Genomic DNA, 20134 nt, shown 5'->3' with positions numbered 1-20134 from the left:
AAGTACCTCCCCTTCGATTTCAATGAAACGACCAAGCCAACACACTCGCCACATTAACAGGCCTTTGTTCAACCATAACCAATAAACAAAACAAGTCCAACCAATTCACTTTATTCTCACCTGACCCTCGCCTAACCAAAGTAGTACTTAGAATTTATGAACGTACTTCAAAACCGGTCGCGAATGTCCGATGCGACCATACTTCCTGAAAACGGAGAAACCGCAATCTTTCCCCAAAAAGTAGCCAACTCCGTGCTGGTCAAACTAAAGGGCTTCTTATTCAGAAACGCTCCTCGCAAACTTGTGTGAAACTCAACCGAATTAACTTCATTTTCTATGTTAAAGCCACTCGCCACCCCAAACTCGGCCATCGTCATCTCATATATCTCTCGTCCCAACGCAAACGAAACCACGTCGGGCTGCTCAAAATTACCATCTTTATACCGAAACGTGCACAAAAACTCAAGTGTCAGCTCTTTATACTGGAGTTCTCTTAAACACAACATCTCCCTAAAATTTGGGCCCAACAATTCTTCAATCTGATTCCTTTACCCAATCTCATCCAACGTATCCCAATTAATCGTTTTGAAACTCAGCATATCCGACCACATAAGGTCATGCAACTTCTCATTCTTTTGAATCTTCTGTAAATCGGAGTAACGTACACTCCCGCATGTCCCTAGCCTTTCTCTTTAACGGTACTGCTTCCTCCTTGTAATTAATCACTCTTTTTGTTGTCCTTCCAACCACATCCTCCATTACCGGCTCATCTTGAAGAACCGGTGTCAGGTCGCGTCTATGCTTAGTTGCCCCGTGTGACGATGCTTCTCCGGACATCCTGAAAAACACATTTAATACAAGCAAACAAGGGGAGAAATTTAGTATCCGGGTACATAATATAAACGACCAAACTAGTCCGAATGTAGATTGAGTACGAACAAGCGGTCATTTTTAGCAAATAAAGTTCAACGGATAATCAAAAACTCAAAATAAAGTTAAACTAATTAACCGACAAAACAACAATGACTCAAAGTACACTACCCCCACCCGGCACATTAATTGTCCCAATTAAGTAAAAGTACCATCAAAACCGAACATTGAGTTATAAACCAATTAAGACTTTACAAAAAAAATATTGCAACACTCAGTTCCCAACTTCAACACTTCACATACAAACTTAAACAAAATTTTCACTTTGCAATACCCAAACCGGCCAAACCGCAACAAACTAGTAACTTTGGAAAACCAAACCGAACCACCTGCAACCAATAATGCAACAAATAACATCAAACCGACACAAGCCGACAAACCAAATATATTTTCTAACTGAGCTCAACCCGGTCAACAAAACCCACAAACTTACTTCAACAAACTAATAATTCCTTAAAAACCCGACAAACTAGTTTACTTAAACTAACAAAGAAAACTTGCAAAACTAGGCTAAGTATACAAAAACAAATACAAATGGTGACAAGAAATCATACCTTAGACTTTGAAATGCAAGAATTAAGTGGTAAAAATTTTTAGGTAAAGTGGTGAATGTGGTTTTAATGATAAAGGAAGGATGGAAATTAATGATGGGTTATAGTTGTTTGATGTTATATTAATGATTTTGAGGTTTGATTTGGTGGAAAATGGTGAAAAATGGTGGATTTGATGGAGAAAATGGTAGGGTTTCGTTGGTTTGGTGAAGGGGATGAAGAAGGATTTGAAAAAAATGGAAATAAAATTGGTTTAATATATAAAAAATGAACTTTTCCTGCAGACTTCGATTTCAACCACACTAAGTAATAATTCTAGACTCTTAACTTAACTAAAACTACTAACCGACAAGTGAACTGGGCGACTCTAATACAGCTAAGTAAATCCGGATATCAAACCCACGAGACTCTTTTAATTACGTAAACTAGCTAAACTAGACTCAACTACATACACGACTATTTATTTATTATTATTATTGGGGGATTTACTAAAAAAAATTAATATTAAACTAATATTAAAATTAATCACTTAGACTTAAAGACAACTTAAACCTAGACTTAATTCAAATGATGACAAGCAACCACCTAGGCTAGAATCCCTAATGTATCAATTATCAAATAGTTGGAAAATGCTAAGTTATGGAACTGGGATCTTAAATTATTCACTAAAAAAAACCCAAACAGGACCCCTGACCCTTCTCAAGAAGACACCTATGAATTTCTATTAAGTTCTCAAAAACACCAGTTTAATTATACTCGCTTACGGTCGCTAATTATTTTATGACAAGTACCTCTATAAGAAATCCTACCTTACAGCGCGGAAATCAAAGGTAGTTTAAAGTATTCACTCGACAAGATAAACAAGGCTGAAAAATCAAACCTAGATAGACTCCTTACGAAGAACTAAATCTAGCAATCTTAAGCAACCAAGACTTATCATATAATCTATCACCTCTCAACTATTTAGATTAGCAGCACACTTAGATCTATTTGATTTATTAATATTGTTCCTATGGCTTTGTTGCAAATCAACCATAAACTAGTCAAAAACAGACAGTAGATGACCTAACAGAATCCTATCATATGACAGACAATCACCAAAAAAACTGTGAAACAATAAAACCTGTCAAACAATCCTAAGCACACATATGCATCGAATAAATAACAAGAAACCTCTTAATTAATCATAAACCATAACAAAAGCAAAGTCCAAACTAAAATCCAACGTCAACAAAAGTTCATCATAACCTAGTCAGCTTAGGGGTTTAGCCAACAACCATACTCAAGAACAAAACAAATAAATAAGGTTCAAATAATAAATTCATGACGAAAACAATAGATTCAAACCACATAATAATGATGTTTGGATGAGTGGTGTTGAACCCAAAACACTCTCTGCTCGAACCAATGTCCGGCTTTACTCATCTTTTTCTCCTTGCGTGACCAGAGGTGGTCTATCCTTGACCACCAATAATTGTTGCCCTCTGTTATCTCCCTTTGGGTGTGCTGTCCAAGAAATATATATTAATATTAGGTTTCAATACTTGTCTTGTGCTCTACGTAGCCGACACCATCAAAAAATATCTCCCTATGTCCAACCAAAATCTTTGTTTAGTAAGGGCCCATTAAACATATTAAATTGGCCAGCATAAACCCATTAGTTCTCAACTCATTTATGTGTAGTCGTTCTGAAATAATAATTCAATTTATTTAGTGTAATAAAATTATATTGTTTTGTTGCTTTATTTTACGAGTACATATATCTCCTGACAAACTTGTTTGCATAATTAAAATTGAAATATGAATAACATAATTTATTCATTCAACCATTTCTATTTAATTTATTTTAATTTTCTTTTCTCCATTAAAATACATCTCTCGTTTAATTTTGAAATGGCTTATTATTGTGGGGTTTCAATCTTAAACATATTTAAAATTAACTTTGAGATTAAATCTCTTTGAACTTAACTCATTGGTCTTAAGTGTAATAAAAATACTTCATTTTAGCTCGTTTTCTCTTAAAACCCCACATATGAACCGATTAAGAATAATATTTATTAAAAACTAGCTTAAAACCAATAAAAAGTGTAGGAAAGATTTATATAATTTATATATAATTTAGACCACATCAGTTGTAAACTATAAAATCGTTCATACATATTCCCTAGTCAATAACCTTCAATCAATTTCGGTGATTGAAGGGTGTTGACTGGTCAATTGCTTCAAAACTCGATAAAGGGTAAAATAGTCAACAACTTTGACTTCTCGTTTTCTCATACTTCTGGTCGGATTCAATGTTCGGTCCAGAAGACTTTTCTTTTCGTAATTAAATTTTAAGGGTTATGACCAAAACCCAACTCCCGAATCGAAGTTCGGATTCTGGTCAGACTCGACTCGTTTAAACATTAAAATCAACATAACTAGAGTTCTACACATTCGTTTGGATTGATTCCAGAGGCATTGAGTTCGTTTTTATTTATAGTTTCATATCACAAAGTTTCAGATTCTGATCATTAATCTCGTTGGACGCGTATTGGACGACTCGCTTAAATCATTAGTTCGTTTGTCGAATTTATTAATCACTTGCCTTCCGTCTAAGGTGAGTTTTATCATTCCCCTATTTTACTCGATTTTCAAAAACGTTTTGGGGACATATGCATATATAATACTATATATACATAACTATATATACATACATATCAAAATAGTAAACGTGTAATTGTGTGTGATTAATCAAATCTACTTGTTGTGTGCTTATGTGTTATTGTATTGATTCGCTTGACATATCCCCTTGGAGAGGGTTCTCATTCTCATTGACCATTGCCCGATTCGCTTAGCAACGGTCTTATTCTCATTATTTGCTCATAGTTGATTTATCGGCGCCCGATTCGCTTAGCAATGGTTTAATCAACAACTTACTTGATTATGGTTTGATTTCATTGCCGCACTTATTACGTTTTGCTTATTTATCATATTAACATTATTTTGGTGTCAAAACTTGGTGGTAAACTCACTCAACATGTTTGTTGACAAAACTCCATTTTCTACGCATATGCAGGTTGCTTGTATTGAAGATTGAAGTTGGACACGTAGACAAGACCTTAGGATATAATCTAGATAATCGTTATATGAACTCATATTTGTGTATTTGAATTGTTTTGTATATTTGAATAATGTGTGTAATATTTGTAAATAATTAATTAGATATTGTCACATTTTATATATGATAGTATCTTCGAGCTGTGAGCAATCGGATCACGCCCAGGCATTTCCTCTTTACGTTGGGGTGTGACAGATTGGTATCAGAGCCGAAGGTTATAAGAAAGGTCATTTGAAATTGTCCTAGACATATGTTAGGAACCCTATACGTGCTTATCTAAACTGCCTTATGTGCTAATTAATAAATTGTTAACAGCTTGCTTAGATAAATTATTTAAATTATATTTATCTTGTTTATTTGTTGCACACACACAAATTCCGAGGTTATGCCTCAACTTTCAAAATATTGTAAATCCTCTTAATTTTAGTAGATTACCTTTATTGGGGGAAATTCCTTAAGAATTCCCGTGTTTTGTTTCGATATTTCACCTTGAAGCGTAGGAGTATGACAAATCTCGTACAACCACATAACTTCAAGTTGATCGGCTAAACGGTTACGTGGTAAACATAACCGGCTAAACGGTTATACTTCCAAATTGAGTTTTAAACTATTTTAAATGCTTAGTTGGGTGAAAATCCATGGAATTTCATGGGCACTCCAACTATTCATTTCTTAAACCATTTTCGATTTGATTTTTGGTTGGAACGTATCGTCCGGGGTGGTTCCCGAGATACACCAACTACTTATTGATTCGTTGATTCGATATTTAGTTGAGTCGGTTAAATGCCATGTAACGCTCATGGTCCGAACAACTCCATTGATTTGATAATTCGTTAATTAGTTGGCTCAGTTAAATGCCATGTACACGCTCATGGGCTGAACAACTCAATTGTTTATTACTCGTTATTTGACTTGGGCCAACAAATTGCCATGGAACGCTCATGGGAGGTCAATTCACAAACTTTATGTTGTTTTATTTAGTTGGGCCATTCAAACTATCATGGAAAGCTCATGGGAGCTCAACTCGTTTGATATGCTTGGTTATTTTATTTTTGGAAAATTTTATAAAACATTATTTACTTAAATGCTTCAAACTCATAACATATTATTTTAATTCTTGACTCGTCCTCGAGTCCTCACTAATACTAATACATATACATACGCATCCCCATTATTTCATATCAACTCACTCCCACAACTTACCCATCATTTCATAAAAATTTCATCCTTGATCCTCATATAATGTCTTCCCTAGGAAATCATAGTAATCAACGACGTTCACCTGCTTCTCGTGATTGTTGTTCGACTACTAGAATCGACGAAGAGTTTGCTATTGTATTCCATTAACCAAACGACCGCCAACCTCGACAAAACTAAAATACATCGAACAAGAAGTCTTATACTAACTCATATCCATTAAAATATTATTTAAGTTATATTTTCTTAATTGTATCCATATCCTCGAACTATAAATTTCCAAGTACATTTAAATCCTTATCCTCAACTTTACGCTATAAATATTTTATCATCTCTTGTTTTCCTCAATATCATGATGGTTTCACAACTTATTTTCCACTTTATAAATCTTTATTATTAAAATTCAATTATTGTAAATTTTATTATTAAACTCAATTATGTATTCTCTAAAGTTAATTTTCATTTTTTAAATTAAAAATTTTCCCATTAATTAATTTAAACTTTTATTATTAAATTGACTTTTTGATTGAACCTTCATCATAAATATTTCAACTCCCTACTTTGATTTTTATAGAATTTTGAACGTTTTAAATGATAAATTTGCAGTTGTTAGAATAAGTCATGGTGGTTCATGCATTTCTAGCCTCGCATTTGTCTCATTTTATTAAATGTTTCACATCATATTTTGCTATCACAATTAATTTAGAAATTTGTTATTTACTTAAATTTCCATTATCAATAATCCAATTTACATATTCCCTAATATTTATAACGATTTTATGAAAAAGGAAAAATCCACAAATTCTCAACTTAATCTAATTTAATTACCTACTTTATATTTAATCTAATTCTAAAGATTTAATTGGTATAGGACTATCTCGGTGATTCGGGAATATCCGCTTCCCAGTTTAATCTATTAAATAACTTAAATCAAATAGGTATATTTTCGCATTATCATTAATATTTAAAATTATAAATTACTAACTATTATAGTATTCTAGAATATTTTAATCGAATTAATCAAATCTCAAAACCACAAACTCGAAAAGCTATGTTAACTTCTCTTTAAACTCATAAGCACTTAAATTAGCTAAACTCGACTCACCAGAATTTTCGTTAAACTTATATTTTCGATCTTAAGAACTTCATTCCTAAAGAATGCAATCTTTAAGAACTCCGCATGCCATTAACTATTTGTTATAAATAAAATCTTTGAGTAATTCATCCCCTAAATAAAATTCCTTTATCGAAGTTAATCTATTAGGATCTTGTATCTCCACCTCATTTCCTTAATCTCGATTATCACAATAACATCTGTATCACCAAATCTATTTTCTTAAATTTTCAAAAATTTTACTTTAAAAGTAAACGAGATTCCAGAAATCTCACGGTTTTATTAATTCAACTAGAACATTTATTAATTATCATTTGAAATTATATTTGAAATTATATTTAAAATTATCAAGATAATTATTTTCTCTTAAAAATTTTATTTCAAAACGTTTATTTCTTACAAAGTGATGATTTTAAATGTTTTATAACCCACATGATGAAACGAATTATATGAACCATCCGACGATAAGAGTAATTATGGTCACGAACATAATTATCCAAGTCCTCGCATGGAAATCATAATACGTACAATTGTGTGTCATGATTTAGAACCTAAGGTAGCTTGGGTAACGGTACGAATGATGAGATGATAAGGACATGGTGGATACGCCGCTGGTACATCCTATATATAAGTGCCCTTATCGGATTACCATTTGAAGCGTTGCTTCGGTTATTGGAAGTTCTATGTTGTGATATTTTCCTTAAAAAGTTTAAATTGTTTTCAAAACGACAGTGTTTTGGTTTTCCTTAATTTCAGGACGAAATTCCCTAAAGTAGGAGAGACTGTAACATTTCGGAATTTTCAAACCATATTCATTTACGTTTAACCTGATCCGGGAATATTTTGGATCTCTATTATTAATCAAAAATCAAATCTTTATAAGTATTAAATTCCTAATGTTCACTTTAGGCCCTTGTACTTTAAATAACGTTTAAATCCTAATGATTTCATCAAAAAGTGCATTTAAAGACCAAACACCAAGCTAAAAGGACTAAACTTGTAAAAAAATGAAACTTTCCCCTCCTAAACCTCGAAGTGCCGCACGGGCAGACCTCCCACACCCGTCGTGAGCCGCCTAGGCCTAGCTGGTCAGATCGTTTAACTTGATTTCGTTCTAAACTCGTTTAAGGCATAAAATCGTTTATTTTTAGGCATGTTTGAGTGAATTAAGGTTCAAGTAAATATCATATAACTAAAATATCATTCCTAATTCGTTTCCCTCTGCCCAAGATCATATCTTTATGGATCTTTCGACGATTCTTTCCTTAAAACGCATATGCTTGCTTAAACGGGCCAAAAAACCTATAATTAGTTCGATTTAGCTATTCCTATATAAACAAGTCATAAGCATCTGCTGTAAACCTTAATCTAACCCTAATACACCTCCTCCAGCCGTCACCTACCTTTGCTCATTCTCAAACCCTTCGGTTTTTGCATATTCGTTCAAGACACAAGCCTTGACGGTTGACTTTGCTTGCTTTAGGACCTTTGACTCATCGTTTCTCCTTGTTCTTTCACTTTCTGGGTAAGTTATAAACTGTAAAATTGTTCATACATATTTCCTAGTCAATAACCTTCAATCAATTTCGGTGATTAAAGGGTGTTGACTGGTCAATTGCTTCAAAACCCGATAAAGGATAAAACAGTCAACAACTTTGACTTCTCATTTTCTCATACTTCTGGTCGGATTCAATGTTCGGTCCAGAAGACTTTTCTTCTCGTAATTAAATTTTAAGGGTTCTGACCAAAACCCGACTTCCGACTCGAAGTTCAGATTCTAGTCAGACTTGACTCGTTTAAACATTAAAATCAACATGACTAGAGTTCTACTCATCTGTTTGGATTGATTCCAGCGGCATTAAGTTCGTTTTTATTTATAGTTTCATATCACAAAGTTTCAGATTCTGATCATTAATCTCGTTGGACGCGTATTGGACGACTCGCTTAAATCATTAGTTCGTTTGTCAAATTTATTAATCACTTGCCTTCCGTCTAAGGTGAGTTTTATCATTCCCCTATTTTACTCGATTTTCATAAACGTTTTGGGGACATATGCGTATATAATACTATATATACATATCTATATATACATACATATCAAAATAGCAAACGTGTAATTGTGTGTGATTAATCAAATCTACTTGTTGTGTGCTTATGTGTTATTGTATTGATTCGCTTGACATATCTCCTTGGAGAGGGTTCTCATTCTCATTGACCATCGCCCGATTCGCTTAGCAACGGTCTTATTCTCATTATTTGCTCATAGTTGATTTACCGGCGCCCGATTCGCTTGGCAATGGTTTAATCGACAACTTACTTGCTTATGGTTTGATTTCATTGCCACACTTATTACGTTTTGCTTATTTATCATATTAACATTATTTTGGTGTCAAAACTTGGTGGTAAACTCACACAACATATTTGTTGACAAAACTCCATTTTTTACGCATATGCAGGTTGTTTGTATTGAAGATTGAAGTTGGACATGTAGACAAGACCTTAGGATATAATCAAGATAATCGTTATATGAACTCATATTTGTGTATTTGAATTGTTTTGTATATTTGAATAATGTGTGTAATATTTTTAAATAATTAATTAGATATTGTCACATTTGAAATATATGAGAGTATCTTCGAGCTGTGAGCAATCTGACCACGCCCCGGCATTTCCGCCTTAGGTTGGGGTGTGACACGTTATTTGAACAAAATGAACAAGAAACGAACGAACGATAAACGTAAATCCACGTGTGTGTTATATTAACGATGAACGTTAACCACGAATATAACGAAATGGCGAAATAGTTCGGTTTAACGATAATGAATACAAACCCAAATAAAAATAACGAATGCACGTAAAAATATATGAAACGAACTTGAGATATAAAATTATATATATATATATATAAACAAAAACCAAAAATTCGAAATGGGTCGGGTTTTCGGGTTTGAAAAGTAACGAATGTTACACATAGGCATGGGGGTGGCACGTCGAAAGTGTTCGTAATATTTTCTTAAATTTTGATAGTTGAGGGAAAAATAGTCAGTTTGCCAAATCCCGAACCTTTTGATTATTTCAAAAAATGCCCTTAAAAATAAATTTGAAACCCGAATCATGTTTAAACTTCTAACTTTCATACTTTTGACATTTTAAAGTCAACACTTTGAACATATTACAAATTTGACGATAAATCTTTTGCATTCTCAAACTTTTAAAAATAGTCAAAATTTTTATTTTTGACCCGTTACAAATTTTAACCTAAATGCAGTTAACGTGTACCAAACAATATATTTACCAACTTTTGACCCATAAAATCAAATTTAAGTTCCACAAAAAACCCAAAACAATTTTCATTTAAGAAACATGATTTGTTATTGATTTTTGAAATTCACAAAGTATTTTGAAATATATAGTAAAATAGGGTTAGGTTATAATAGGAAGTATAGTTTTTGTAGGAAGGATAAGAAGTAATCTTGTCCATTGATTTTGAACTTGGAGGGTTGAGATTAGTTTAGGGGGAATCAAGTGTGAACACAAGGTAAAGGGCATAAAAGGAATAACACATTTGTTGACTTTCTCTCTCCATATGCAAGTCACATGCCAAATTCCCCCATCATTTTTAAACGTCCATAACTTTTTTTTACAACGTTTTTATTGAAAAACAAATTCACCATAATAACGAGTGTCTTTTTATCTTTTATATGAGTACCATATTGTAATATAAAAATTAAAAAAAAAATAACGGGTTTTTTACAAATTGTGTTTTACAAAATTGTGTTATACAATAATATTTTTTATTGTGTTTTTTTTTTCATTATGTTTTTTCCATTGTGTCATACAATTGTGTTTTTTATTATGTTTTTATCATTGTGTTTTTTTATAGTGTTTTTTTCCATTGTGTTTTTCATAGTGTTTTCCATTGTGTTTTTTCGGACTTTTCCGGCGAGATGGTGGCGGTGGGTGACGGTTGTGGTGGCGGTGGGCGGTGGAGTGGTGGTGGTTGTAGGAGATGAGTTAAGATGTAATTGGGTTTTATGTTAGTGGGTTTTTGAAATTAATGTAAGTGGGTTTTGAGATTAAAGTAAGTGGGTTTTGATATTAAGGTGTTAGACTAAAATACCCTCCTTCCTAGCCTTCTTAGAAAAATCAAACTTCTTATTTGAACCTAACCCTAGTAAAATAATATGTTAATATTTATATTTATAAAAATATATAGATATTATATAAATATAGTGTAAAAGGAAAGTGAATCATTATTGATTTATTATTACATATATTAGAGTATATTAGTTTTGGAGAGGAAAAAATTGTGTGAATTAACCAAAACATGACAAGCGTCCACATTTATTTTGCTTTATTAGAATAGTTAGATTAAATTAGATTTTAAGCTAGATTAGCTATAGATAAAGTATACTCTCTTTTCTTTTACTCGTCCTTCTTCCATATAAACAAAATAAAAAGGTTCCAGCCATCACTGTTCGACTCCAACATTTATTTTGCTTTATTAGAATAGTTAGATTAAATTAGATTTTAAGCTAGATTAGGCTATAGATTATACTCTCTTTTCTTTTATTCGTCCTTCCATATAAACATAATAAAAAGGTTCCAGCCATCACTGTTCGACTCCAACCACCGTTTACCACAGAAAAACTCAGCTTTTACTCTTCTTTCTACCCTTCAACTACTTTAAAGATGACAATGGAGGGTCAAAACTCTTTTAAACGACTCAGTTACAAACTAATACCGGAAAATTTCTATTCGCTGGGGGTTGGCCGGAAGGTTAACTGACCCCACTGAACCCCCTCTAGCTCCGTCGATGCCGATGTTTATATAGTCAAGCCACCCTTGTATATAATATGGTTTAGATATACAAAGAATAGTGTACACCTATAAAGCTTCTTTTTCTAGGTTTTGTATTCGTCATTGATCAAATAAATATTCATATAATAACTTAGCATCATATATATTCTTATTAAAACTCAGGATCAGCCAAACCATGAACACTAAACTAGTCTGGTTTCCCTCCATCTAATTGTTCGGTTAACCACATTGTTAACTTATATTCACAACTGCGCATTCTGAATCAAACATATATTTACATGAAAAACCGATGCAGTCGTTTATAATGCGACCTAATGCTGCATCCGCAATGGCATGATCAAGCTGATCAAGCATGCTCAACTCATTAATCCAATGCTATCATTCTTTCAACTTTGTAAAACTTCCATGGTGACCTCACAAATCTGCAACCTGAAACGGGCTTATCGTATGTGTGTTCTGCCAAACGACAATGCACCAATTTCACTCTCTGTATTCTGATTCACATGAATCAAGCACGTGTTAGTTACTCTTTAACTTCAAGATCACGTGATTAATATTATTACCTGATTTTTAGGTGAAGGAAACACGTTCCAGAATCTAAGTGTTTCATCTCCGGCTCCCGTCACAATTGTCTGCCAAACTCATTATGATTAAACTTATTACTATTAATCTCTAGACTTATAAAATTAAACTAACATGAAAACTTACCTGCCCGTCCGGTGAGATTGCAAGATAGAGAACTCTATATGTGTGACCAGTTAGAGTCGCAAGCTGCATTACCGATCATAGATTTTGGTATTAGATAGGTGCCATAAATTGTAGAGGGGCAATTTTGGTATTAACGCGTGAAAAAATGTTACCTTTGACATAGTAGGGTATCTCCAAACAACAATCTGGTTCTGGGAGTACCCGTGTGTGCTCACAAGTTCGTTGACATTCTTTGACCAAACAAGATTACATACCTGCCATTTTAGCAATAGGTATGTGAAATGTCGAAACTACCCTCATAATAATGACATAAAAAGATAATCTTGTGAACCAAGATCAATATCATTTTGAAAGTCACCTGACTACCAGTATCCATGCAGCTCAAGTGAGAATTAGTGTTCGTGTTCCAAAACCGAATACATCGATCTGCAGTACCGCCACCAGAAGCCAGAAGCCCATTAAGATGTGGGGACCACGCAATTGCTTTCACAGCAGCCGTATGCTCACAGTACTTTAAAATGGGCTGAGTCGAATGTTGGTTCCAAACAAAAAGCTGCATAAAGAAATATTGCAGAAAAGTGAAATTAATTATTTACACGAAAGAGATCAATATGATGAGTATATTACTATGTCTGTCAGAATGGGCGGGTCGGTTGGGTAGTGTAACAGGTCATCAGAACGCGTTTGGGTGATAAAGGATTCGGGCCACAATGAGACTTTTTTTTGAAAAAAATTGTGATTTTAGTTGGGGCTAGGAATACCATTGTTATTAAAATCTCCATGATAAAACCTTAGTTTTCTGAATTAAAATAGAAATTGAAACAAAAACAGATAACGGAAAGAAATTGTTTTAAATGGAAAATCAAAATCTAGTTAAACTTGAAAGAAAATAGTTTTATTTTAGAAATTAAAAAACACATAAATTGATTTACAGATACTTTAAGTTAGTAATTGAATATTACTAACTTACCTTGTTATCATTTCCACCTGATGCTAATTCCCGATTATCATAAGACCACTTTAGTCCACATACCTACGATTCACAAGAAAAGATAAGAAATAAATCGCATGTATTGTATAAACAGATGTACGCTAACTATTAGTACACAAATAAGACTTGTTTTAGGAAAATGTAACCTCTGATTTATGACCACTAAGTTTACTAACAAAATCTTCTTGTGCACGAGGATCTCGTTGAAGGATACTTTTATCCCGACTCCCTGAAGATAACATAGATGAACTCCAAGCGAGTGCCCCGACACGTAATCTATGTCCTTCCATTGTTCTAATTCTCTTGCAACGAGAGGCGTCCCAAATCTAGATATTAGTGAAGTTGTTATTAACGCCACATGACACATAAATTAAATTATTGCATGTTTATTTAAATTATAAACAGAACAATACCATTAAACTATGAACATTACCTGGACTTTTCCATTATTAGTCCCGACAGCAATATGAGTTCCATGTTGTGCCCATCCAACCGAACACACACTATCATCGACACCCAAGTCACATAATTTGGTTACCTGCATTCGTGACGGTTCAAATATTAATAAAGAATGTAACACAGATTATAAAGTTTCAAAAATTTTAAACTTAAGTTTGAATTTACCTTGCTGCTACAAGCATTCCATAAATAAACACAGTTGCCCAATCCAACAGCTAACACATTGTAAGAAGACCAGTCAACGAGATTCAGATAGAAATCATCTTGCAGTGCTGGTGCATCCAAAATCTAAATCCCAGTTAACAAAAAGATGTAAATTAATCATCGAATTATCAAAATTAATCGAAAATAGTAACATAGAAACATAAAAGATAACAAAAACATGTAAATTAGCCATCAAAATAACAAAATTAGTCGATAATATTAACATACAGACACAAAAATTAACAAAAGCTTTAGTTATCAAATTAACAAAACTAGTCAAAAATGCATTAACATAAAAAACATAAAGATAACAATTAACAAAAGCCTGTAATTTAGCCATAAAATAACAAAATTAGTCATAACATACTAACATAAAAACGTAACAAAATAACTAAAACATGTAAATTAGTCATCATATTAACAAAATTAGTCTAAAATATTAACATGAAAACATAAAAATAACAAAAGCATGTAAATTAGTCATAAAATTAACAAATAATTAGTCGAAAAATATTAACATATAAAAACATTAACAAAAACAAATTAAAAAATATATATATTAAAAAATATAAGCCCAAAAACATGTAAAATTAGCCATCAAATCAACAAAATTGGTCAAAAATATCAACATAAAAACATTAAAAAAATGTAAATTAACAAAATTAGCCATCAAAATGAACAAAATTAATAAAAAATAATAACCTTGTAAGGAGCTTTAGCAACTTTCCTTGGTGCTTTAACCGGGGCATGAACAACTCCAATCAACTGATCATCAAACCCAACCGGACACAACGAATGACAAGACAGTCTAGTCTCACTCTTAAACCGAAATATATTCCGGTTAACCGACTTCCTATCCGGCGTAACGGGTGAACCCGCGAAACCCAGATCCGACCCGAACAATGCGGTTCTCAAAAGGGCAGTATAGGCAGCCGACGACGAACCAACACCGTCTTCACCACCGGCGGACGGCGGAGGGGTAGAAATGTCAAAAAGGGCGAAATTGGAAGATGAACGGCAGGGGATGAATCGGTCACTGTAGATGGTGCGTGAAGGAGATGGGTGGTAGTAATTGGAAGTTGATGACATTGGGGTTTTGGGTTCGACTGAATTTGGGGTTGATGATGATTGATTGTTGGTGTTCATGGTGGATGGGTGATTGAAATGTGGGAGATGGGTGACGGTGGATTACTATTATTATTATTATTATTATTATTATTATTATTATTATTATTATTTATTTCCCGGGAATTAGAGTGACAGATGGGGTAATTTACCGCGGAAATTAATAAAAAAAATATTGTGTTTTTATAGAAGGAAGTGTTTGTGATGATTAGTTACTTGAATTGGGAGACAAGAAGTTGATATTTTTAGCTTTCATGAAATGATATTTGATAAATCTGTTTTGAGATTTTCTTTAACGAGTAACTCCGGCAAAACCCGAGAATATTTATGGAGTTAGATATCGTTAGACTTAGTACATCATGTGATTCTTCATCCAGGTTTAAACTCAAGAATATGATGCATAAATAAAACTCGAGCCCGTGATGTCGAGCAGATAAAAACATTAGGAGATATAAGGTAAAACTACTGACTACCACCAAATATGTGGATTGAATTATTTTGTGAAGATCTTGAGGTTGTGAGAAAAATTATTGTTATGATTCTTTGAAAAAAAATATTTAGTAAAAGGAAACATATTGATTATAATGTTTAGTATCTTTTCATAAATATAAAGCTATAAAGGGAAAAAAGAAATATTCGACCACAATGCAATTTCTTATCATAGCTATTATGTGATATCACAAAGGAAAAAAATGTGTAACTTTTAGATAGCGAAAATTAGAATTAAAACAAATCTGAATAAAAGACTTTTAGTGAATTACGCGTTAGCTTCTTGCTTTTTAATAAACTTGTGAACTGTTTTTAAAAGTTTTCATTAGGATTATAGTTATGGCAAAGACTTTATGAGCTAATTAAGCAGACGGATGAAGTTGAAGCTAGTCTCACAAGGATGCAAAGTAACGGATATTAAGATATTTAATGCACATTTGATTAAATAAAAATAAACTGTAGAAAATAAACCGATATATGGCAATAAGCATATCAAGTTTTTATATCATTCATCGCTTGCCCATTAAAATTTCCAATTCTAATGGGACGGATGGAAGGATCAATTGATAACTATTCCAGCGGATTGGAATTACAATGAAAATGTAGATCCTATGCAACAAGATCACACAAATATTTTAAGAAAGTGCCTCGAAACCCTTTTAAAATATAGGGTATAAGTTGAAGTGATGATAGATAAATCATCAGCTGCACAAACAGAACTTAAACCTCTAGACTTGAAATTTTGCAAAACATGAATGGATTAATGGAAGTTGACATTGGCTTGGTAAGTCAACCCTAGGTTCCAGTTAGCCGGAGCCACATTGTAAGCCGTAATGGTCTGTTTTGTGGTGTATGAAGTTAGCCTAAAGGAGAGTGCTTGACCCTGAAGAGTTGCGAAAGCTTGGTAAGAAGCACCCCAGTTATGGCTCATGCTGATCCAACCGGTCTTGGATCCTTTAACCCACATCTGATGGATGTCACCAGCACCCGCAACATTCATCACATACACCAACAACCAGTACCCATTTCCTTGAAAAGAAAATCTAATCCCGTCTTTTCTCATGCTACATGGAACCCTAATATATCCAAAAATTAATCAAAATGTTAGTACTTAGCCAAGTTCATATTAAGTTACATCTTAGTGAAAAGCTAATTTTAAGTTTTTCTTTTAACTAAAGTAACAAAAGCGCACCTACGGTACATGACTGGGACGATGCCAGCTTTCCACTGAGCAATTTTCATGAACGCGGGCTTAGCCATGTCGAAATGGGTTCGAGGAGGGTTGCACCACCCACCGTTGTTTGAATCCTGAGCCCAGTTGGGTGGGCAGAGGTTGGTGGCAGTAACGGTAGTGAAACCAGTGTAGCACCATGGAGATTGGACACACCGAATTTGGTAGCATTGACCACATGCATATCCGTCACTAAAGATCGTTGAGCTCAATGCAGCCGTATCCGTTCCATATCCGTTAGTAATCAAGTTTCCATAGCCACAAGCACCCCCTAAAACATTAGTTAAAAAATATTGTTACTTACACAATACACTTATACACAGCATATTATAAACCGTTATATGTTCCTTGTATTAGATATCTGCATACCCATCGTTGCGGATGCAGACTCATCGCCATAAAATGTGGCATGGGCTAGGGTCCATGGGCTCGGAACGTAGCCATGGTAAACAGCTCCGGCAGGGTTTACGAACCAGAAGAAAATGAGTGCAACAAGGTTAAAGAAGCTCCATAAATGATAAAAGGAAGCCATTTGTTGGATTTGTTGATCTTGTATTGCGTTGTGAAATTTGTATAACTAATCAATGTTTATTGACTTCAACATCAAGAGCTAGCCATCTATTTATAGAACAAAAAACTTACCAATATTCTTTTGGAAGTGGTTGGTGTCCTGCACGAAGGCTGACATTTATTTATAAGTCAACATTGCTCATAATTACTTATAATGTATTGCATGAAATATATTCTAAATTTCTAATGTTTATGAATGAAATTCCATGAGACGTGCAAGCAGGTTCTATGCTAATTTGTAAGGCCATACTTGATAAATAAACAAATTGATTATTTATATTACACAAGGTTATCTACGTAGTAACATCATCCATTGAACGAAAAACATATCTTGTTTTAACAATGTTTACGTAATTGCTAATAATGATTATATATTTGGGTTTGTCGGATGGCAAAAGCAAATAGACTATTGACACCGCACGTCTAAACTTTCTCGGTCGACTTTACCGTACTATCGGAATTTTAGTATAATTATTTAGATTTTTTTAAAACGGCGGCTTTCTTGTGTTTAAACTACAGCACTATCTAAATTTGGAGAGCCCCGGGAAATCATATCGTCGGCTGCCATTTGAGAGTCGTTGTGACGCCACAAGAGCATAACTCTCTAGCATAACACCAGGTCCGACTCCGAGAAAGCAAAAAAACTTTTGAGCTAAAGGCGAAAATTTTTTACGCCTCATTTAAAAGAAGTATTTTGTTAGGTTTAAACTGTTTAATTTTTATATGGGCTTACTTGGTTATAATCTTTTGTATAAAAAAAGGATTAACCATGTCTCAAGTGAGGCTAGAATAAACAACCTTCTATTTATGAGTAATACCCATTTGCCACTAGACCAAGCTAGTAATTATGTAATTGTGTTTTAACATTAAATATACATATTGTTTTTTTTTTTAAATACATATAATTTTTTTCAAAAAAAAAATTCGGACCAAGCGGGGTGCTGGGCCTGTGGCCGTCGACCACCCAGCCACCCCCAAGGGCCGGCCCTACGTACACACAGTGAGACGAAAGCCCAGGTGGGATCTGATTCGAACTGACAACTTTGCAAAAGGCTCAAATCCTTTATTACCATATAATCCATAAAAAATGACACATGTAGGGATTGAGCTTGGGTCTCAATTTGAAAGCTCAAACCTCCTACCATTATGCTACAAGTGCCGGATATTATAAGTATTTAGATGATATATACCAAATAAGAGGGATTTTGATTTATAAATAAATTGAAAAGTGCGTAAATTTCTTGATTCGTAATCAGTTTCATATTTATTCTCTGCTACAAATGTGACGCGAAGAGAGGTACGCAACCACCCATGCAGAAGGGTGTGTCATGGGATTGTGAGATAGGCCTGAGCATGGTTCGGTTTGGTTACTAGACGAAACCGAAACCGAAGTCATCGGTTTTTGAATATACAAATCGTTCGGTTTTCAGTTATTTTCAGTTTTGGTTTGGTTATAGGTAGGGTTTTTTTTTCAATTATGTGTAGACATTGTAAAAAAAATTAAAAATGAAGATGATTTTAAACTTGTAAGAGCGTATTAGAGTACCCCAAATATATTGAAACAAAAAACAAAAATAGGCGTGTGTTACGTGGAACCATACGAATACAAAGTTGCTAGAGTAATAGAGTTTAAAATTCAATAAAGTTTTTAATCAAAAATCACTAAAAGTTTACTATCAATCTTTATTTATCATTTTATTTATCTTCAAAGTTTAGTCTCAGTTTTCATCATCTTCATAATCTCCATCAGCATCATTCGGCTCGGTTCATTTTTTTAAACATGGAAAACTAAACCGAAACTGAAATTCCGGTTTCTCAACTAAACAAAAACTTAACCGTCAATTAATGCTTCGGTTCGGTTTCTTTTTGTTAATTCGGTTTCGGTTCAGTTCGATTATTCGGTTTTCTGCCCACTCCTATTGTGAGAGGAGAGAGAAGGCCAACAGACAATGCCAACATGGAGTGCATGTACCTCTCCCCCTCTTTCGAACGAACGAATTTGTTAAAAGTTAGTAAAATTGTAAGTCAAAATTTATGACTTTCATATCTACTTCAATGTCTAGGGCACGTAAACCACACATGCCACTCTCCCAAATTACTGCCACTTCTTTGAACGCCTTGTTTGTAAGCTCTGTATTGAAAGTTAATTATGAAACGGTTTTTTGAAAGAAAGTGAAAGTTGAAGGGGTATATTGAAATACTTTAATAAATTACTATTTAACTAGGTTAGAGTCTGTATTCCACACGGGTAAAAAATATAATAAAAATAAAAAAATTGTTATATGTGATACATTAATTATAAGTGAATTAACAATATATCATTTAGAAGTCAAGGAATTCAACACAATGACTACTTAAGCGGAGTTGGTAAGCATTTTTAGTTTGAAACATGAGATCTTAGGTTCGAGACTTGTATCACACAATAATTTATTTTTCAAAATTTTACAAAATGTTATCTTCATATGAAGATGGTTGTATTTGAAGAGAAGCCGGGTCATGGGTTATAACATAACTAAACGGGTTCATGCTCCATATTGTGTTTAGAAGAAGAGATGATAAAATAGGAAACTGCTCACATGGCATCCATGTAGCATCCTATGTGAAAGCCCTAGAATGATGTCATGTAAAAAAAATCATGTTGCTT

General features: G+C 33.5%; 2 protein-coding genes across 2 annotated transcripts; both read right to left on the bottom strand.

Annotated features, from left to right (window-relative positions):
* Positions 1–11823: 11823 nt before the first annotated feature.
* On the bottom strand, positions 11824–15221 carry LOC143610052 (B-type cell cycle switch protein ccs52A-like). The gene is made up of 10 exons (XM_077084634.1): positions 14778–15221; positions 14037–14159; positions 13846–13950; positions 13559–13738; positions 13392–13454; positions 12780–12974; positions 12574–12675; positions 12422–12484; positions 12277–12345; positions 11824–12207 (listed from the first exon to the last, which is right to left on the bottom strand). Exons 1-10 carry the CDS (start codon positions 15219–15221, stop codon positions 12154–12156), a joined length of 1398 nt encoding a protein of 465 aa, XP_076940749.1. The 3' UTR covers positions 11824–12153.
* Positions 15222–16449: 1228 nt separating this feature from the next.
* Positions 16450–17452, bottom strand: LOC143610046 (expansin-A7-like). Its single transcript, XM_077084631.1, has 3 exons — positions 17290–17452; positions 16882–17191; positions 16450–16765 (listed from the first exon to the last, which is right to left on the bottom strand). Exons 1-3 carry the CDS (start codon positions 17450–17452, stop codon positions 16450–16452), a joined length of 789 nt encoding a protein of 262 aa, XP_076940746.1.
* Between the last annotated feature and the right edge of the window lie 2682 nt (positions 17453–20134).

This window comes from Bidens hawaiensis, unplaced genomic scaffold (assembly GCF_021521415.1).
Source record: "Bidens hawaiensis isolate Kalapana, Puna unplaced genomic scaffold, B.hawaiensis_p1.1 tig00023631_1, whole genome shotgun sequence".
In the NCBI taxonomy this organism is placed as follows: domain Eukaryota; kingdom Viridiplantae; phylum Streptophyta; class Magnoliopsida; order Asterales; family Asteraceae; genus Bidens; species Bidens hawaiensis.
This window is presented reverse-complemented; position numbering and strand designations above follow the sequence as displayed.